Source organism: Podarcis raffonei, chromosome 16, assembly GCF_027172205.1.
Source record: "Podarcis raffonei isolate rPodRaf1 chromosome 16, rPodRaf1.pri, whole genome shotgun sequence".
Taxonomy (NCBI): Eukaryota; Metazoa; Chordata; class Lepidosauria; order Squamata; family Lacertidae; genus Podarcis; species Podarcis raffonei.
This window is the reverse complement of record NC_070617.1, coordinates 38,984,570-39,006,780: the sequence shown is the minus strand read 5'-3', so window position 1 is coordinate 39,006,780 and position 22,211 is coordinate 38,984,570. Positions and strand designations below refer to the sequence as shown.

At 45.5% G+C, this 22,211-nt stretch overlaps 2 protein-coding genes across 12 annotated transcripts in view; one reads left to right on the top strand and one right to left on the bottom strand.

The window, feature by feature from the left end:
* The window catches only part of PITPNM2 (phosphatidylinositol transfer protein membrane associated 2), a 184,616-nt gene that overhangs the window by 57,026 nt on the left and 105,379 nt on the right, over positions 1-22,211 (bottom strand). For all 10 annotated transcript variants that reach the window (XM_053368303.1, XM_053368312.1, XM_053368307.1 and 7 more), the window contains 5 exons: positions 20,603-20,817; positions 19,768-19,889; positions 16,430-16,663; positions 15,138-15,464; positions 8,403-8,498 (listed from right to left, as the gene is read on the bottom strand). In XM_053368303.1, the coding sequence (XP_053224278.1) occupies positions 8,403-8,498; positions 15,138-15,464; positions 16,430-16,663; positions 19,768-19,889; positions 20,603-20,817 (994 nt within the window). The remainder of the gene's footprint in view (positions 1-8,402; positions 8,499-15,137; positions 15,465-16,429; positions 16,664-19,767; positions 19,890-20,602; positions 20,818-22,211) is intronic.
* The window catches only part of HIP1R (huntingtin interacting protein 1 related), a 297,989-nt gene that overhangs the window by 235,826 nt on the left and 39,952 nt on the right, over positions 1-22,211 (top strand). The window lies entirely within an intron of this gene.

The window sequence follows — 22,211 nt, the reverse complement described above, 5'->3', positions numbered from 1 at the left end:
AATCGTTCTCTCTGTCATTGACATAACACCTCAGGTATTGTTGGAGAATACCGTTTGCTCTCTCCGCCTGCCCATTGGTCTCAGGGTGCCTGGCAGTCGAAAAGTTGACCTCTACGTGCAATAAGCTCATAAGTTTCCTCCAGAATCTGGACGTGAACTGTTTCCCTCTGTCGGAAACCACCCTCAAGGGGGCGCCATGCAGTCTGAAAATATGTTCTACAAACAATTTCGCTGTTTCTTCCGCCGTGACTGCATGTGAGCAAGCTACAAAGTGACCCATCTTAGTTAACAGGTCTACTACGACTAGTATGGCGGTTTTCCCCTGGGATTTGGGCAGATCAGTCATAAAATCTATCGACACCGCCTCCCACGGTCGTTCTGGTGTGGGTAACGGTTCTAATAACCCCGCTGGTGCCCGCCTTTCTCCTTTGGCTCTCTGGCATTGGTCACACCTTCTCACATACTCCCGTACATCCTCCCTCACCTTGGGCCACCAAAACTCCCTGGTCACCAACCACATGGTCTTGTGTTGCCCAAAATGCCCCGCTGTGGGATTGTCGTGCAGCTGTTTGAGTACTCTCCCCCTCAATTCCCCTTCGGGTATATATAGCGCCCCTCTGTAATACAATGCCCCGTTTCTTTCTTCAAAACCCCCGGGGTCTTCTCCCTCTCTCCTTAGACCTCTGAGCTTGTCCTGGGCGTACTCATCATTTACCGTTCCCTCTACCAGTTCTCTTTGCCCCACCCAGGCCGCACCACACACCCAGTGGTCCTCTGGGATAATATGTCTCTCTTCCGGCGCTCCCTCCCCCTCCAAATATTCAGGTTTGCGAGAGAGAGCGTCCGCTCTGATGTTTTCTGGACCTGGCACATAGCAAATTTCAAAATGGAATCTGGAGAACTCCTGGGCCCATCTCACTTGTCGTTGGTTGAGCACCCGTGCCGTTCTCCAATACTCCAAATTCTTGTGGTCCGTACACACTTGCACCTTATGTTGTGCGCCAATTAGTAAGTGTCTCCATCTCCGGAACGCTTCGTGAATGGCGAGTAGTTCTCGGTCATATACCGTGTAGTTCCTCTCGGATTTGTTCAGCTTACGCGAAAAGAAGGCACACGGTCTCCATTCCGACTTATTGCTCCCTGGCTGAAGCAGCACCGCCCCCACCGCCCGGTCTGAGGCATCAGTTTCCACTCTCATGGGTTTTTGTAAATCCACATGCAGGAGCTGTTCTTCCGAAGCGAATGCCCTTTTCAATTCCTCAAAAGCATGCTCCGCCTCCGCCGTCCAAACGAATTTCTTCTTGCTGCTTAGACAGTCCGTGATGGGAGCCGTTAAGTGGGCAAAGTTCTTGATGAATTTACGGTAAAAGTTCCCAAACCCTAAGAACCTTTGCACATCTTTTTTCGTTTTCGGTGTCTTCCATTCCAGCACCGCCTGGACCTTCCCTGGATCCATGGCTAATCCCTTGTCTGATAAGCGGTACCCCAGGAATTCCACCTCCTTGGTGTGGAACTGACACTTCTCCAATTTCACCCACAACTGGTTTGCTTGCAGCTGGCTCAGCACTTCCCTGACATCCTTTACATGCTGCTCCTCATTCTCTGAATATATCAGCACGTCATCGAGGAAGGCCACGCAATTCTTGTAGAGCAAAGGTCCCAGTACGTGGTTCATGAGCGATTGAAAACAGGCGGAGCCTGATTGTAATCCGAATGGCATAACGAGATATTCAAACGCCCCCAAAGGGGTGAACATGGTGGTTTTCCATTCATCCCCCTTCTTTATTCGTATCAGGTTGTATGCTCCTCTCAGGTCCAGTTTCGTGAATATCTTTCCCTTCCTCACCCTGGTCAAAATGTCATCAATCCTGGGCATGGGGAAAGTCACTGGTTCTGACACGGCATTTAGGGCCCGGTAGTCCACGACCAATCTCGGTTTATCCGTGTTTTTTTTGTCCACAAAAAACACTGGGCTCCCCCCCACCGCTCTGGACTCTCTGATGAAGCCCCTCTTCAGGTTTTTATCAATAAACTCCCTTAACTCCTGCATTTCCCTGTCTGACATGGCGTACAGCTTGCCCACGGGGAGCTGGGCCCCAGGGACCAGATTAATTTGGCAGTCAAAGTCTCTGTGCGGTGGTAATTTATCTGCTTCCCTTTCACTGAAGACCTTGCTCAGGTCAGCGTATTGTTTGGGCACCTTCCCTTTGTCCGCCACTTCCGTCCCTGCTAGAGAGGCTTTTGCCCCTTCTGGCACCTTTCCCTCTCTGCAGTGTTCCAGACAATGTGCTGACCCAAAGGAGACCACTCTCTGATGCCAGCCCACTAGCGGGTCATGCAACGCTAGCCAGCTCATTCCCAAAATGACTGGAGCCCCTCCCAGGGTGGCTACATTGAACGCTATCCTCTCAGTGTGCCTGGCCACCCTCATAACCATTGGGACGGTTTGTAGGCTGACTTCTCCTCCCAGCAGCTCCCTCCCATCGATCGTGGTGACCTGCAGGGGGTTGCTTAAAGGGAGTGTCTGTATCTGGTGTTCAGCTGCAAACTCCTTGCTCATAAAATTACAGGAGCTGCCTGAGTCCAGCAGCGCCTTAGTCTTTAGTGGGTATCCGTTTGCCAGCTCTAGCAACACCTCTATTACTAGGGCTGGTCTTGGAGGTTCCGGAGTGGGCACTTTTACTGCTCCTTGGCCTGTCTGCAGTGCCCTGACAGAGGCAGACAGGCGTTGGCTTTTACTGGCTCCTGGACTTCCTCCTCCTTCCCCCCAACAGCTCCAGCCATCCCTTGCCATTCCTTTCTTTGCGGGCAGACTCTGGCAAAGTGACCTGGCTGCTGGCAGAGATAACATTTCTTGGCGCTCTTTCCCTCCTTCTTCCTCCCTTCACTGGGATTTGAAACTGCGCGCGCGCGCGCTGTTCCAACTTCCATCGGCTCTCCTGGCGGGAAACTTGGTTCTGGAATCTCTGGAATGCGGAAATCCCTCCAACGCTCTCCTTTCCCCTCCCGCTTCTCCAAGGCTCTTGCCTCCTGGCGTGCTCCAATGGTCAGCGCTGATTTGGTCAGCTGGTCCATAGACTCCGCCCTGGGCGCCCGGGAAAGTTCATCTTTCACCGCCGAAGAAAGCCCCTCTTCAAAGAGCATTTGAATGGGTTCCGCCGAAAGGTCCCACCCCAATCTATGTATCAACATTGTAAACTCCGTCCAGTACTCACGAACCGATCGGCTCCCCTGTTTGCACGCCATCAATTGTCTGCGCACCAGCCCCTGTTCAATCTCGCTGGAAAACATCAAATCCATGGCGCGAAAAAACTTCCTCGCGTCCTTCAGCATGTCACTATTCCCTGCCATCAGGGGTCTGACCCAATCTCTCGCCCCTCCTTCGAGATGGCCAATCACAAACGCCACTCTCGATGCCTCGTCGGGAAAGTCATTAAACTGCAGTTCAAGAGCATACTGCATCTCTGTCCTAAAGGCTTGGTAGTTCCTGGGGTCCCCCCCAAACTTCTGCACCATTCCTGGCATCTTTCTTGCTAGTGTAGCGCCTTTTGCCTTTTCTGCATCCTGCGCCCTCCTTTCTTCTAGCCTCGCCGTTTGCATTGCTAGCTGGAGTTCCAACACTCTGTACCTTTCTTCCAGGCTTGGACCCTCTCCAGCTCCTGCTGCTCCTCCGGCTCCGGCTGGGTTACTCATGATGCCTCTCTGCACAAGCTGCTTTCAGGGACTGTCCGATTGCTGTGATGGGATGATGAGCTGCTTGTGCGTAAAATCCTAATCCCTCAGAGTTTGGCTAAGTCCCCAAACCTCTGTCTGTGATGGAGCTCCTTAAACATGACTCCATCAATCGCTCGTTGGATCGGACAGTGGGCGTTTACGGAACTTCTTCCAGCATAAAAGCTCCTTAACGGAAACGCGTCTTCTGGACTCTCGGCGTGACAGTTTCCGCCGAGGAGTGGGTGTCCCTACAGGAGGTCCTGAAATCTCCCCGCTGCTCCCGCTTGAAGTGTCTCTGAGCCCTCCCTCCGACTCACTTTCCCTTGGAACTCCACTTCTCCCCCTGCTGGTCCCCTCCTCCGCTGAATGGTCTCTCTCACCCTCCATGAGCCCTTTCACCTCCTTAGTCTCAGATGGCAGTTCCCTGACATCCATGGAGTACATGATCTTGTAAGGTTGCATTAGGAGACTAGAAATAATGAGATAAGGCACAAAGGTGTGGGTTTAAAATAGAGTCACTTTATTAAATACAATAACTAATAAAGCAGAATGAGGGCCTGGGACCCTCGTACCTACGGGACCACCACTCCCGGTATGCCCCACGGAGAGCCTCAAGGTCCATAAATAGCAACACCCTAGTGGTCCCAGGCCCTAAGGAAGTTAGATTAGCTTCAACCAGAGCCAGGGCCTTTTCAACACTGGCTCCGGCCTGGTGGAACGCTCTGCCTCATGAGACCAGGGCCCTGCAGGATCTGATTTCTTTCCGCAGGGCCTGTAAGACAGAGTGGTTCCACCTGGCCTTTGGCTTGGAGCCAATTTGATTCCCTCCCCCTCTTTCTTTTTTCCTTTCTCCTCCTGTGATGAGGCTGCATTTTAATATTTTAATGTTTCAATATTTTAATTGTTGTATTTTAATCTTTTTAAGTTGTATTCATTCAAATTGTCTTTATTATTGCTTGTCAGCTGCCCTGAGCCCGGCCTTGGCTGGGTATTTATTATTATTATTATTATTATTATTATTAATCTGTAGACAGTCCAGTATAAATATACCACTAATGCACTATTAGGGAAGCGGGTGGTGCTGTGGTCTAAACCACTGAGCCTAGCGCTTGCTGATCGGAAGGTCGGCCATTCAAATCCCCATGACGGGGTGAGCTCCTGTTGCTCAGTCCCAGCTCCTGCCAACCTAGCAATTCGAAAAAACGTCAAAGTGCAAATAGATAAATAGGTACTGCTCTGGCAGGAAGGTAAACAGCATTTCTGTGCGCTGCTCTGGTTTTGCCAGAAGCGGCTTAGTCATGCTGGCCACATCACCCGGAAAAACTGTATGCAGACAAACGTCGGCTCCCTCGGCCAGTAAAGCGAGATGAGCGTCGCAACCCCAGAGTCGTTCGTGACTGGACTTAACTGTCAGGGGTCCTTTACCTTTTTTTTAATGCACTATTATTATGTCAATGACATGTTGCAGAATGCAGGAACCATATTCAAATCCATATCCCATTGTTCTTCAACCTTGGGTCCCCTGATGTTGTTGGACTACAATTTTCATCATCCCTGACAATTGGCTAAGCTGGATGGAGATGATGGTTGTTGTAACCCAACAACAACTGGGGGAACCAAAGTTCAAGAACACTGCCTTATTCTATACAGGGTGTGAGAAGTCACAAGACAGCCTTCAGCATGTTACATGTATTTCCACTGCTTGTAATGCTCATCTCAAAGAAGAGTTCTGCATTAGGAACCCTGAATTCTTCTCTGGTTTGGATTTTAAACCACAAAACTATACTCAGCAAGACCTCTCTTGTTCCTTCTCCCTGTGACTGGGGTGCTGCTGCCATTGGCCAGGAAGTGGGTTCCACAGGGGGGGGGGTTGGAGGAAGAGTGGGTAGCTGGGTTAAAGAGAGGGAGGCTGGGTGGGAGAGAGCCTTTTTCAGTGTTTACGTTACATTAGCTAGGGAGCAGATGAAGCTATTTCACAACTTTTGGAGAAATACAGAGGCTTACATCCGAGCCAATTCAATGTTGGGCAGTCACAGGCAAGTCACTCACATTCCTCCAACATCTCAATCTCAAATCACCTCAAATGGGAATAAACATGGCCCATGCATTGAGAACAGGGCCCCTCTGCTTTTGAGAGCAGCAACAAAGAGGACAGATGCCACTTCTCCCTCTAGTATAGAACTGAAAAGCTTCCTTCAATGTACCTATCAAGAGTGCCTGGGATGTTTTTTAAAAAAGCAAAATCCCATGCACAATTGCTGAGGAGTTCCACTGAATTCAGCAGGGCTTACTTCCAGGTAAATATGCATGGGATCAGGTTGTTAAAATCTGTAAAGCATTTTCAAGTGAAAAAAGTGGTTGACAGAACAGAAATAAGAACGTTAATCTGTGTCACTATAATGCTATACTAAACCTATGATTATCTGAACATTCTGGAAGTATTCCAGACCAATTAGAACATAGAATGTTCCCTTGCAAATATAAATTACAATTACATTTATCCAAACGGTTGAAGTGGGGGAGTCCAAAACATTAGGATAATCAGTTGTCTCGACATGAGAATGCTATTGAGCAATGATATGTGGTTTCACCGAAGAGGCTCTGAAGAGGCTCTTGTTGGTTCAGTTTTGCTAGTTCAAGAGATGTGCCTGCTGTATCATGATCAAGAAGTTCTGAAGGGTAGAAACTCAAAAACAAGACTTCCCTGCTCTCAAGAATCCCACTCAATACTCAAGTATAGAAGAGTGGTGGACTTCATCCAGGGACATCTTAGGGCAAAGACAAATGCAGTGCTTGCAGAGCAGTGAACAGAAAAACACAAGAGGAGTCCTATTGGTTCAAACCAAAGGGCCATGCATTCTGGCAACCTGTTTCACCCAAGGACCCATCAAATGCCTCTGCAAAGACTAGAAGCAGCGCATGAAGGCAACAGCATTCTCCTGCTGTTGTTCTCCAGCATCTGGTATTCAGTGACACACTGTCTCTGAATAATAATAATAACAACAACAACAAGAAGAAGAACAGTAACAATAATAAGACCTTTTAGTTGCTTGTTACCTGAAGGTCTCCAAGTGACTTACAGCACATTAAAAACTTAAATATAAATACAATTATAGCATAAAAACAGAACAACAACATCTTCCATAACAGCTACAAGAAACTTTGGTAGCATGCAAGTATCAGCATCTTAGTTTATCAAAAACCTGGAAAAATATAAGTCTTTATCTGGTGTTGAAAAGATGAGAAGGAGGATGCCAGGCAGACCTCAACGGGAAGAGCATTCCACAGGTAAGGAGCCGCAACTGAAAGGCTCTCTCCCTTGCCACCATCCTCTGAGCCTCTCTCAGATGGAGAATCCAAATGAGCAACTGATTCACCAGAAACAATCTACTGTATTTCCATTATTAAAGCCAGCTAAGCTGGTTGCCATCATTGCACCTTGTGGCAGTGGGGCTGGTTTGGAAGTACCCTTGGGGAAAACATGTGTTAAGGAGACAACCTTCATCCAAAAGCAGGTAAAGAATGTAAAACAACAACAACAACCCTTCAGTCATTATGAACCAACAAAATATGAAAGCTATATAACAACCCAACTTATTGAACTACATTTGGTTTACACATTTACACTTGTACCTTGGACTCAACTAGATTGTGATTTATATGCGTTGTATGTGGGATACAACATTGTGCCATCAGATGGCGATGAGGAGCCCCATTTTTCTCTACAGTACCTGTTTTCCCTGTTTAAATTTACAACACATTTTACTGAAACGCTTCTTTGATGTGTCTAGATCCAGCCCTTATTGTTCTGAAGAGCTTCAGTAGGAATCTATGGGGTTATCTTTTTTATCCTTAGAACAATTCTAAGAGGCATGCTTAGGCTGACACTTTCAGACTGCAAGCTTCCTGGCAGGGTTTTACAGTTTTTAACTATTATTGTACAGCAGCCACTGTTTCAGGAACTTTTACAAAGAAAGTGATGCTAAGGAGGAGAGGCAGCAATTGATCCAAGGCCACTGAGGAGATCTGAATCCATGCCTTCCTGCTCCAAATAGTCTAATGACTATACCGGACAACACTATCTCTAAAAAATAATATTTCTTGTCATCTATCTAAGCCAACAACAACAAGGTGACATCAAGTTACACTGAAGCAGACAAGCTGTTTATTACAGCCAAACCTTTTCTGTCTGTCTGTCTTGCTGCATACCCTCCTTCCTCCCTTCCCCACACTATCACTCCCAGGGAAACATAGTGTTTCATTGGCTGCAAGCACATCATAGCTACGGTAAATCATTAGGTATGGTAGATTAACTCACTTCAGGGAACAGACTTTGGGGCACCATTAACGGGCAGCAAATTGTTAATGATTAAAAAAACATTTTACTATATTTTTACCACCAGGGGTGGGGAGGGTGGGTGCGGATGAATGGGTCACTTCAGCTAGTAAACAAATGCATGTCTAAACTCAGAAGATGCATCTGGATGAACTTGAAAAGTGTCCACAATAACATAGAAAGGGTGGAGTGAGGAAAGTCCAGGCCTTCCATCTGGAGCGATGCTGAAGTGACACAGCTTCATCAGAGAAAGGACAGCTTCTCTCTCATGCAAATGGCTGCACATATACACCATGGCACTCACACACCCGTTAACACAGCTTAGCAGCTGCTCTTTCTATGCCCCACCTACCGTGTGCATCAAAGAATTCGTCGTCGGAGCTCTCGTCTGAATCTCTTGCAATGCTCTGCATTCTCCACTCCGATATGCTATGGCGCGAGGGGCTTGCTAGGAGAAACAGAATGGATTTGTGCAGTCAGCGATGCTCAGGAAAAAGCAAGGGAGGTCCTGTCATGCCCGCTGTGGTAGAGGCACACTTCGGTGGTCTTGGTGGAAATGTGTCCCCTAAGTGGGGCACACAGCAGACCCAATGATGCCAGTGTGATATCAAACTTTCCTCCCTGAGTCCTCCATAGTTTATGATTCTTAAAACCCATCACCGAGACGCCACAGCAGTCTGCAAGCCTCCGCTGCTGTTTCCAAAGAGCAGCTATTTATAAGCATCGGAAGGATGTGTAAAATCATTTCTGTTTTACAGGTTTGCAATTAAAAAAAGGAAGCTGCCTGATTATACATGGTCTTCTCCTCAAAAATCACAAGGACCGCAAAAGAAATATCTTTCATCAGGAAAGCAGATATTCACAATGGTATCTGCAAGCTTTTGAGTCGCAAAAGACTCTTCCTCACACTGAATATTGAAAAATAAAAAGACAGAAGGAGAGAAGGGAAAGGGCAATGCTGGGACTGATGTTAGACCACATGTCAAAGTATTTACACTTTAAACTCCAGCTGTTGAGTCTTGATTGAGGCCGTGTTTTATGGCTTTCTGTGGCAGTTGCCTCTATGAACCAAGCTGTTTGTTGGTAGTGGCATGCAACCAGGTGAAGAGCACTCTCTTTGAATCACCACATTTTAGTGGCAAAAGGCAAGGTGGTTTCTCCACACAGTGAGATGCAAAAGAGATGAACAGGCATGTGCAACTTAAAGTGACCTCTGCGGGGGTTGCTGTGCAGTTTGTGCCACCCATGAAAAGTGCTCACTGGCCACCATGGAGTGTTTCTGCTTCAGGATTTTGAAAACTCTCCCCAGGCAAAGCATTCCTAGTGGTCCAATTAAAACAGAAGAAGCAAACCAAGAATTCTCTTGCACTGCCCCTGACATCTTGGGTGCTACTTAGTTGTGCTCCCCCCCGGCAGTTAGCTGTTTTATGGAAAGGCAAATTTGGCTGCTACAATCAGGACCAGAAGAGCAGTGGGCAGCTCCAGTGGTTAAAGAAAGCTTAACTGCGTTCTGCTGTCAGTCCACTCAAAATTACCCTCTCTGTGGGAGCCCTATAACTTTCCCCCTGCAGGGACAGAACCAGCATGAGTGTGGTTTTGAGTGGACAAATGGAAGGAAGGAAAGGGCTAGCATCTCCTTTTCCTATTCCTGGTGGCTACCTCTGAGACAGCTTTCAATAAAAACCACCACCAAAATAAACCAACCAACTCCAAACCCATCAGGAGTAATAAAAATAAAAAGCAAGCACTGGCTTGTAGGAATATTGAGAAATCTTTCAGTTTCACTTTCCTAGTTTCTGATGCTTCCATAGTTAAATTCAGTTCTCCACATCTCTGCAGCAATTTGTGAATTCTTCAGCATTTTAATGTGAATTTCTCCCAACGTACACATTTTTTTTACACTGTTTTGACCAATACACACTTTTGCAAGCAATTTGACCTAATATAAAGCATTTCTGTATGTTATTTGCACTAATATGAACATTTTAAATCCACATCCCCCCCAATATTTGCAGTTTTATACATACTATTTGGTTGGAGAACTGCATTGCAAAATTCAGAGAAGAGCAAATTTTGAACGATAGCTATGTTTTGGTTTGCATATTGATCCGAGAAGTACAGATTAGATTATTTCTGATTAAAATGCAAACATAACAGAATTTCTCATCCACCCCTATTGACATAACACTTATAGTTTGGCCCCAAGGATGGCGGTGCTATTGTGCTGCTGGACACTTCGCCAGAGCCCTTATCTGACCTCAGCACTCCCCTGAGGAAACCCTGGTTTTGTTCCCCTTTTCCTTTATCCCCACTTAGTGAAGGTTGGCACTGCTGGGTAATAGACACTAGAGAATCCACACTAAATGTTACAACCACATATAATCTAATAAAGGCAGCCAAATAGCTTTTAGCATATTAAACTCACATGGAGCCACCCAGAAGACATGTAGTGGTTCGCGTTAAATGACATACCAGCAAGAAAAACCCATTTATTATTGTACCACCAGAAGGCAGCCACACATGCTTCTTCTTATTCTTCTTCTTCTTCTTATTATTATTATTATTAATACCCTGCCCACCTGGCTGAGTTTCCCCAGCCACTCTGGGCGGCTCCCAATCGAGTGTTAAAAACAATACAGCATTAAATATTAAAAACTTCCCTAAACAGGGCTGCCTTCAGATGACTTTTAAAAATAGGATAGCTGCTTATTTCCTTGACATCTGATGGGAGGGAGTTCCACAGTGCGGGCGCCACTACCAAGAAGGCCCTCTGTCTGGTTCCAATGGCTTTGGATTCTACTTTTACTAATTGTCATGTAGAAAGGCCACTGCTGCAACACTCCCACCCCGCCACTGGATCAACTGCGTAGCTAATTATGGCTTCAGCATTCACTCTGTCACCCCTGACTATTCCACCCCATTCCTTTAGGAATAAGGGAGCCAAGTGATTGACAGCACACAGCTAAATCACACTGGACTGACGTCAAAGGCCCTCGCATAACAGCTGCTAAAAATAGAACAGATAATAATACAGGCGTGCGTGCGACAAGGGTCCCCGCTTACACCAGGGGTCTCGCTTACACAGCAGAAGACTGATCGAGGCCTCATGCAGGAGACAAAAGAAGCCGCTTTCATCTCATCTGTATCAGCAGGAAACTTGAGGAGCAGCTCCCTTGGCGGTCATGCATGCAAATGTGTGGCCATCTCCTAAAAAAGCTGAGGAGGAGATTAAAAAGACTCTCATGATGTGCTTCCCTAACTTGACTCACTGCAATTCGCTTCTTTCACTAGCCGAATCCAGCCTAATGGGGGCGCCTGGCTAGCAACAAGGCCACGATGCAGAGGGGTGTGCTGGATATGCTCATGGCTTAGCTCTGCCGAGAGTCAGGTAGAAGATCGCTGGGCCTTTCCAGGAGTGAATTGGAAGGCAGTCCTGTAGTGAACATCCTGCTCTGTGCGTATGAGATTCCATGCAGCTTTCTGCATGCATGCAACAGTGGAAAATGACTGACCGCTGGGTACCAAAGCCAGTGCTTCTCAAAAATGCTGAGCCGAAGCTCCACCTTTTAAATGTGTTGTTCCTGGACTCAGCACCACAGATGAGTGTGCAGCCGCCCTTGTGTGCAATTGCAGTCCTCTGTGGTGCACAAAGATCTGTGGATCAGGAGCACTAACCTAAAACTGATTTTAAAAGTGGAATGGAACAAATAACCCCCCCCCCCCATTCTAGAACTAAGCACAGAGAAGCATCCTAAGAGCAAAACAACAGCTCTTTGTTCCAAATCAGGGTGATATGATGAGGCAGTGGAAGAAAAGTTGTCCCACAAATCCACCGTAGATTCGTATGGTCTTCTCTAAGGGATGATTCATTCCAATCACACATTGGAATGGGAGAAGGCTCCAGTTGACTCAGGATCCTATCTCATCTTTAAATTGTCTCTTTCTCCCCCTCCAGAAATCCTCCCTTGCAAGACCAGGTTTGCAACGCAGTTTGAGCTCCATTTTATTAATTTATCATCCTTGGAGAGAAAATTGGGGGGGGGGTGTTGATAGTGAAAACACCTTAATGTATAAAAATGGTGCGGTACCTTTGCTATGGTCACTGGATTCCAAAGAGCTCCGAAACAGGAGATTAAAGGATCCAAGCAATAATAGAGCCTCTTGGATGAGTGTCGCTTGTTTTATGTCTAGCATTTCACATTAGACAAGCACATGTCCAGGAAAAGCACATCGCCTGAGGCAGTCATGCCACAGCAGAAGTTTCCATGCCTGATAAATGGCTAAGCATTTCTATTGCTCCTACCCATCACCCACACTTTCCAGTGTACAACCCTGCTCCTCTTGCCAGATAGAGAACGTGCCCTGACAAAACCCTGATGCCACGAAGCTATGGCTGTCACACAATTAAAGTAATCTTAGCTGATGAATCATATTAGTAGGTTAATCAATTAATTGATTAAATCTGCATACATTTGCACATAAGGGGGGGGAACACAGCAGTTCTAAAGAAAGCTGAGAGCTGTTGCCCTCCGTTTCTGCTTGCATTCAGTCTTCTCATGGGCACCTGGTTGGACACTGTGAGAAGAGATGACTGGACTAGATGGGCCCTTAGCCTGATCCAGCAGGGCTCTTCTAATGTCCTTTGTGATAAGAAGTATATTTTAGTTTTATGGTCATCATATCTTAGAAGAGGCATTCCCCATTACGTTTCATATCACAGAATGCCCCTTCTAAGAGAGCCCTTGCCACCTACAGTTTTTATAAGTACTGGAATGCAAAATAATCTTGGAAACATTAACGTCAGTTGCCTGACCAACCAGGGACACTTCTTTAGACAAACAAATTGACTTTGGCTGACAAAGCAAAGCAACCCTAAAAGAAGCACTTGGCATATCTGGATTCCTGTGTTCTAGTGGTGGAAAAAAGACTGGTGGTTTCAAAAAGTGATAGCTACAGAGCAAGTATGAGAAACTTGTGATCCTCCAGATATTGTTAGGTTATCATCCCTCACCATTGGCCATGATGGCTGGGACTAAGGATCTGTACATTTTGGTTTTCTCGGTGTCTCATTTTCACAGTCTCAAATCCAGTTCTCTACAATTTGCAAATTCTTTTTTTTTTAATTCCTCATAAAAATTCCTCAGCATTTTAGTCCAAAACCCTCCTAATAAATACATTTTCATATGCAATTCTGACTAATGGACATGTTTTTGCAAGCAATTTTCCCCAATATAATGCATTTTTGAATGTTATTTCAAATAATATCTTCATTTTCATGCACAACTGTCCTCTAATATATGACATTTTTGAACATTGTTTGGGGAATTACAGTGTGAATGTTGAAGGATAGGTGTTTTTCAGTTTGTATATTGTTTCAGAAAGTGCAGATGTTATAGGATCAGCTTTAAATTCTTCCTGAATTATGTTTTCCTGCATTCTGATCTGTGACTAATGAGAACTGGTGTCCAATGACATCTGGAGGGCCACAGGTTCCTCACCCCTGATTCAGTGCCATGACTGTCCACAGTCTGGACACTCACCCTGTTATACTCCTCCTTCATATGGTTTTGGTTTTTTTGCAGTGTTTAAAAGATTTGTTTGACCAAATCTTTAGCAGACAGGCAAAAGAACCAACTGTACACTATAGACCATGATAGCTCTATTATACAGTCCATATCGGGGGGGGGGGACGACCCAAATCCACTACTGTCTCACAATGAAGGATGGCTGGAAAAGAACACCAACAAAGAAGGGAACCTGACCCGCTGGAACATTTTCTTGGCCTGTAGCTTTTCAAAGGAATAAAACACCTCTAGGTTGTAAACCTATAAAGAATTCATACTGATGTCAGTCAGGGAGTATAACATTTCTTCAGAATAGAATCAGCTTCTACCAAACTAAAAGGAAACTCTCTCAGGAATGCCTGCTATGCTCTATGAGGGCTATTCCTTCCAGAGGAGTGAGAAAGGTTGTTTTCTGCTGCTCCAGAGAAGCGGACACGGAGCAATGGATCCAAACTGCAGGAAAGAAGATTCCACCTAAACATTAGAAAGAACTTCCAGACAGTAAGAGCTGTTCGACAGTGGAATTTGCTGCCAAGGAGTGTGGTGGAGTCTCCTTCTTTGGAGGTCTTTAAGCAGAGGCTTGACAACCATATGTCAGGAGTGCTCTGATGGTGTTTCCTGCTTGGCAGGGGGTTGGACTCGATGGCCCTTGTGGTCTCTTCCAACTCTATGATTCTATGATTCTATGTCCACATGGAAACGTCTTCCATTCACTGTTTGAAGAGCACATCAGGAATGCAAGAATGTTCGTTTTGGGTTGGGATAAACCCAGACTTGGTTAAAGCAAGTGTCCTATCTGGGTCCTCAGAAGCAGGTGTACTTTGGAGAGCATGGCCTATTGGTTTCATCAGAGCTGGGCTTGGATCTTGGAATTGTGGGATCAAATCCTATTTCTTCCAGGGTCACTATACAAAGCATATCTTCACCGAAGGAAACCGGGGTTGGTAGTCAATTGCTTCCCAACAAACTGCAGTAATTTGAGGGGGTGAGTGGCTAGCAATTAGTGATTGGAAGAAACTGATTCAGTTTTCATTTAAAGCCAAATTTATCAAATCTGTACTTTCCAAATAATATGAAAACTGAAACACAGCCATTCTACATAATTTGCACTTATCTGAATTTTTCGATGAAGTTCTCCAACCAATCAAGTTTCACAACAAAGCACACACCAGGGAGAAATGAACAAACAAATCAATGTTGAGGGATTTGGAGGGAAGGAACTGTAATAGGCAGGACGATTCCATAATGCTTCCTCTAACAGGAAACCAGCCATTAACACCTTAGAGAGAGGGAGCTAGCCGGTGGTGGACCTCGGCTCATTTTGGTGGTGTATAGAGGCTGGAGTGTGACAGCTTCTAGCACCCCACCCACCACAACACACAAGCAGGTGCTGTGGCACTGCACTGCATCACTCTTTCAGCTTTATGCCACAACCAAACACTATGACTCTGTACATCAACCTTCAAAAGTTGTCAGCAACATACTCTGTTCCTTTTGAAACTAACCAGGTGGGTGTGACTCACCTCCTCTTTTTGAAGAGGACTTGGAAGACGTCGACCACTGCTTGGTCAGCACTCTCCCTGGCAAGGCTTCACCGATATTGCTAGCAGTGTCCACCGCCTTGGTGGATGGAGATATGGCCTTTGTTTCCGTATCATTCTCATCCAGAGGGTCTTTGGGAAGGTGCTGCTCCAGCTCGCTCTCATTGCAGCTGAACTGGGCCATCTTCTGTGCCAGCATCAGTTGTGCCTCCTTTTCCAGCTGCCGGATGTCCTCAATGGTAAGCCCGTACCATTCATCCTGCCAGCACCAAGCTTGCCTGTGGGCCCGAACCATCACCTTCCGCAAGCCTTGGGGTCGGGGACAGGGAGACACAAAAATTTTCAGCAGGCCACTGATCTAGCTAATAAGAACACACATTAGGGGGCATCACCACATTTCAACCCATTGTTGATCAACAGAAGCTTCAGTGCTACACTTGGACGCTGATTCCTGTACATACCCAGATCTCCCCTCCTGGAATTCTGGACTTAGGAAGGTTTATGTTTTTCTTAATAAATCTTGAATACCTCCATAACATTCTGGTAAGCTAGACTTCTGCTCAACATATGGCCTGGAGTTCTAGCCTTGGCTTCCCCCCCCTGGGGTTCTGCAAGGACTCTCTGATGTATTTGAGGACATAAAGTTGCAATGCAGTCTCCAGGGCTGGCCCTACCATTAGGCAGAGTGAGACGGCTACTCCCAGTGCTGGAGTGTGTGGGGCAGCGGAAATGTGTTGGAAGCCAGAGCCTGCCTTGTATGTGCAAGCTAGATGCTGCCCTCAGGTGTGGTGGACAAAGGTGTCTTATCACCAATGTCGAAATAAAGTTAAATTGCTAGCCTGGCTGTATGTGGAATGGGTGTGTGTTTCAACTTATCTTTAATCTCAGGCAGCAAAATGTATTTGGCCAGTCCTTGCATTCTTCCATCCAAGCACTGACCAGAAACTACTTAGTTTCCATTAGGCTGCCATGTCATGTGCCTTCAGATCATGCCCTGAACTAGTTCATGCAGATTTAACTGGAACTTTGTTCTTGGGCTTAGCTCTGGTCTGGCTCTGTGGCCAAGCCCTGCCAGCACCCTCCTAACACCAGCCTTTGGTAGGAAGCTGTGGTCTATGGGTGAGCCCAGGGACAAAAACACTGTGGCCCTCCAAATTGAGTTCAATTCCCATAAGCCCCAGGCAGCTTTTCAAGATTCTTCCATAATGTCAGCCTCTTAATGGCTGAGCCACGAGCAAATATGCTGAGCAGAGCTCAATGAGTTAAAAACTTACCAACATCATGAATGAAGCGCTCAATTTTAGACTGCATCCCCCAATATCTGAATTCCACCTTGCACAGCTTGTATGCACACATCATAGGGTATCTCCCAGGGTTGTTCTTGTGCTCTTTGATCCAGTCTTCTGACAGAGGACCCCTTGTGGTCTTCACTGATTTATATAGCTTTGGATCTTCTTCTGATTTGTATTCGTGTGGAGGGATGGGATCTTTAACAATATCAATGGGATCTAAGTCCAGAAAAGTAGTTTAAACAAAAACATTGAAGTGCATGGAACTCTAAACATAATTTCATCAAAGCTTTGTTTTATTTTGATAACTGTTTAGACTTAAACAACTGGTATTTAAACACTTTACACAAGTGAGTCAGAGGCTGGCGTTTCCTTTCTCTGAAGAAGTCTCAAAGAGAAACTTTACTCCAGATATGTGCTTGTGTGTGTGAAGCAGGCAATCAGAGAATTCTCTGTACGATTTGACCACAACATCTCTTCTGAAAAATTCTATGTCTCAGAGGTTTAAATCATAGAACAAACAAATTGGCTACATCAATATCAATTGACCATTTTCTAATGTGGTTGTAGAACACAGACGATTTAAACTGGAGTTCCACAAGTTTCTACAGTATGAAGGTCAAACAGACCGAAAACAAGATGTTGTTGCTCATGTGCACCAAGAATCATTCATATAGGTCAGGACTTGTAGGGCATTAACAGCAGGCTGAAATTTAGGATTTAGAAATATCAGAAGCTGCCTTAGTCAGACTATTGATCCATCTACTGTAGTATAGGCTACATCAGCTGTCCCCAACTTGGTGCTCTCCAGATGTTGTTCCTGACCTTTGAGCATGCTGGTTGGGGCTGGTGAGAGCTGGAGTCCAAAACATCTGGAAGGCATCAGGTTGGTGAAGGTTGTATAGAACAGCTTGGGAACTGCTTCTTTGTGGGAAGTAATGACTGTTAAAGTGGTATAAGAGTACCTTAAATGTACAGTGTGAATATGACCTTATTATTTACTGTAGGTGTGGAGAACCCTTGGTCCTTCAGCTATTGCTAGACTCCAATTCCCATCAGTCCCAGCCATCACAGCCAATGGTCAGGGAGGATGGGGCTGAAGTTCAACAGGTTCCCTCATGCCTGATTTAACAGAAGGAAGGGAAGCATCTAAATTTTCTGCATTAGACACAAAGCCGCTGGCAGCCACACACACAGTGCAGACACACTGTTTTGTTTGCTAATGCTCCACCACAGTCTTCCTGCAGCTCACATTTTCTGCCTTTTTAAGCCTTGAGAGTTATTTAACAAACACTTAAACAAAGGGAAGAGGTTTCATACAAATGTAGTAGAACTAATTAACTATCCTCTTAAATAAACCTTTATGCAGAAACTGGTGTCAGGGGTACATTTAAAATGCAGGTTGAAAAACGTCTCAGCATTTCAGTTAATTTTCTCAGAGAATTAACTGGTCTGTGGGTTCCGAATGACACATCCATCACCATCAACTGTGCATGGACTGAGGTGTTATTGCTACACTAGTGCTAATCAGGTGTTCTTTACAATGAGATGCAGTCAATAAGTTGGCTCCAGAGACTCGCCTTTGCCATAATCTTGGTCTTCCCTGAAGCCTGCTTCTGTGTGGATGGTGAGGCTCCACACTCACTTCAGAACTTTGGAAACAGAGGGGATGATATTTGGGTGAGTACTGGCTGTTCAAACACTATCCCCCAAGGCAAGTTTTTGCCTGATTATGTGCAGAAATGCTTTAAGGATCGGGATACAGTTCAGGGGTGCCAGGAGGATTTACAAGTCTCCAAGCAAAAGCACCAGCCCTCCCAAATATTGACCCTGGACAAGTCAAAGCAGTTCACTGACATCACCAGACCCTGTGCTTCCTCTCTGCCTCAGCCAGCAAGTCCTGGTCTTGGTGTGGCAGAGACGGCAGCCAAAACTAATTAAGATATCTGCTGTCACTGGCACACTCACACACCATGTGTTTGAGGCCCAGGAACAAACACCAGCTTCACTCTATTTTCTTTGTGGTCCTTAAGAAAGAGCCCAGAGATGAACTGCATATTCCCTAGTTCCCAAATCTGTGTTCTGACACTCAATAATGGTACCTTTGTCACCTAGTAATGCTGAATATGACTTTGATATGTATGTATGGCACAAGGTGAATGTCCAGAATGGGGGAACATTAACATTCAGATGGTGACAAACATGTTTATTCCCTGTCACCTCATCCTCTCTCTCGGCATTTCCATCTATCTCCCAACTTTCCACTGTAGAATTTGATGTGCATGCCCCTCAGGGCAGCGGCTTGCTTTTTGCATATGCTAAAGCACCATGCACATTGGCACTATAATATGCCCTGCACTGAGTTAAACAATTGCTCAATCTAGGGATGAGGAACCTCAGGCTTAGGGGATGAATGCAGTTCCCTGACCCCTGGCCCTGGCCCTCGTGAGCACTCCTCATCAATCCAAATTCTTCAGAATTTTAATGCTATTTATCCTAATAAACACATTTTTGGAAAGTATTCTTTTGAATTTTATCCATATAATCCATATAACAAAATAGAACTTCACGAGACAAACACATAAAAACTGCAGGGTTCCATCCTAGGCCCATTGCTGTTCATTTCTTTTTTAAAAAATTAACAACTTATATGAAGGAATTGAGGGAATGCTTATCAAATTTGCAGATGACACCAAACTGGGAGGGGTAGCTAATGCCACAGAAGACAGAATTCAAGATGACCTTCTCCTTAATAGTTTGGAGAACTGGGCCCACACTAACAAAATGTATTTCAATAGGGACAAAATTAAGGTCATTTAGTCAGGAAGAATCAGCTGCACAAATATAAAACATCTGGCTTATTAGTAGTACATATGAAAAGGATCCAGGGGTCTTAGTAGATCACACACTTAACATGAGTCAAGAGTGTGACGCAGCAGCAAAAAAAGCTAATGCTATTCTAGGCTGCATCAACAGAATTCCAGCATCCCATTCAACGGAAGTCATACTCCCGCCCTATTCTGCCTTGCTCAGGCCACACCTGGAGTCCTGTGTCCAGTTCTGGGAGCCACAATTTAAGAAGAATATTGACGAGCTGGACCATGTGCAGAGGATGATAAAGGGTGTGAAAAGCAAGTCTTATGAGGAATGGTTGAGGGAGTTGGGTATGCTGAGTCTGGAAAAGGAGAGACTGAGAGGAGATAGCCATCTTCAAACATATAAAGGGCTCACCATACAAATAATTAACACTATGGTTGTTTACATGCACACACAAGCAACTGTTAGGCAGAATGAAAGATAGGGAGTGGGAAGAAAATACTCACCAAGAATGGTCTGCCTTTTCTCTGCAGGGGAAAGGTTGAAGACGTTGGCTTGCTCTCCTGAGTCAGATATGTAATAGGTTTCAATATCAATAGAGAATTTCTCCACAAATGGGCACGTATACCTGAGAAAGAAATAGCATCAGGGAAGCTTAACCTAAAGCTTCTTCACACCAAAGTGCTTCAAAAAATAATTTGAACACCCACATAAATACAGGTGCTTTTCTTCCAGAAGAGAGTTGGGGGGGGGAGCCTCAATGACTTATAGTGTAGCACAGATTTCATTAGCATCTTAGTTTTCATAAGATGAACATCCAGCGTTTGCTAACTTGGCAAAAATATATTATTTTAGACAATATACTACTTTAATTAATGTTTATACTTTTGTGCACACTTTTCCCCAAAAGAGCATTTTGTACACAATATTTGGTGGCGAACTGCACAACAAAATTAATAGAAGTGAGAATTTTGAAGAAGAATTGAGTTTTGAATCACACATTGCTTTGAGAAGTGCAAATTAGATAATTTCTCATTAAAATGCAAAACACTGAAGTTCTCCCCTCATTCTCAGGGACCACTGCTACCGTGGCAAAGTCAGACAACTCCTTTAGCATGAGCAAAATATCTACAGGTGCTCATGCCCTTGAATCCATGTGTGGTGAAGGTTAATTAAAACAACAACAAGGAGGGTGTTTATTTTACCTGATATCTTCATATCTCCATTTTGCAAAACGGGACTTTTTGTGGCCTATCTACCACATAGAGCTGTTGTTAATACAAGCCAATGTCAACTGTTAAGTGAACTGCAGAAATGAAAAGTTCTTATAAGAGGTAGTACCTTGTCCTTGTATAAGGATACGCATTCCATGACTCCTCCTCAACTCTTAAAGCTGCCTTTGGCAGTATAGACCGAAACCAACTGGGGATATGCATACCAATATGGTATACTTTGTGGGTATACTGCCCATTGCCACCAGGACCATCTGTATATGGTCTGTTTTCCAAAATCTCTACACCACTGCCTTCACCACATGTCTCTTCTCGGCTCTTTTTCTGAAATTACAAAATAAAACAGGGTGAGAAGATTAAACACTGCCCCATGCTGAATCAATCGAGACCTGCCATCAGGTATCACAGTGGTAAATCAAGATCTTCAGAGCTGTTTAGTTAGCCATATCACCAAGGCAGACCTCTTGGTTTAGCTGCGCCTCCTCACCCGCCTCCATCTTCATCCCCACCTGCAACAAGCATTTCGTTATACATACTGTAACTGTATTTGTTCACACTCATCCACTGTTAGTCCTACTTTTGACCATCTCTGTTCTCTTTCCATTGCCAACATTGTAAGCTCCTTGGGGTGAGGATCTGGGTTTGCTTGTTTTTTGTTTATGGGTAAATGTGTGTGCATTAGAGTAAGGTTGAATATTGCTTCTCCACACTTTAAAATGACCATTCATGTCCTGCAAAAGTGGTGGGACCTTTTTTGGGGGGGTGGAGTCAGGAGATCCCTATCGCCCTCAAAAAGTTAGTGTTTCCAGAGTACCCTGAGAAGAAGGATTGATTGTTAAAGAGCTTTGGCAATTCTGATTTCTGAGGCTATTTTCCTTAAGAATGCAAATTTCTAGCTCTTAGGGTTGCAAAGATAGGTTACAAAGTGCTGCCTCATGAAATCTCAGGTGCCAAAGGGGTGGCTGAATAAGGGAGAAACTACCTGAGATATTGGTGATCTCCTGTCTCCCAGGGTTTTGCCGGCACAGGCTCATAATGGCCATGTCAGGTGAAGGGAGAGCCGCAAGAATGACACAGGAGACTGGTGTTGGGTTGAATTAGGCTACAACTTTATTGGTTACAGGAAAGAGTAGGTTTGGCTAAGGCACTGGGCATCTGGCAGCCCACCTGCTACCTGATAGGAACCTGATGGGATCAAACCTGTGCTGGGGAGTCGCCTCCAACATGGATTGGATGCCACAATCCTGCACAGGCCACCGTTGGGACTCCCAGACAGAGTCACCCCTTCTGGACCCCTCTAACGGGGTGCCCTTGTGATTAAGGATCCACCCCAGTGCCTTATCCGCCCAAGTTGTGATGGTTGCTATGAGGTAGGTGAAAACCTGCAAGGCAGCCAATTTGCTTGCAGGAGAAAAACCCTCCCTGGCCCTGAATACGGTGACCAAATAAACCACAGCAAGGTCCATAGGCAATGTGCCAGCTTCCCCCCCCCCAAGTGGGCCCCTAAAGACTGGGTGGGTGGAAAATCCCAGGTTAACACACCCTTAAATAGGCTGGGGATGGGCTGCTCACAGCCCCTGCCTCAGATTGGCTGAGTGGGCACTGCCTGCCCTCACCTGTGGGCCTGACAGAAGATGGTGGCCTCCATGGACCCACCACAGCTGCGCCATGCGCCACAGCTGCGCCATGCGCCACAGCTGTGCCATGCGCCAGGCCAC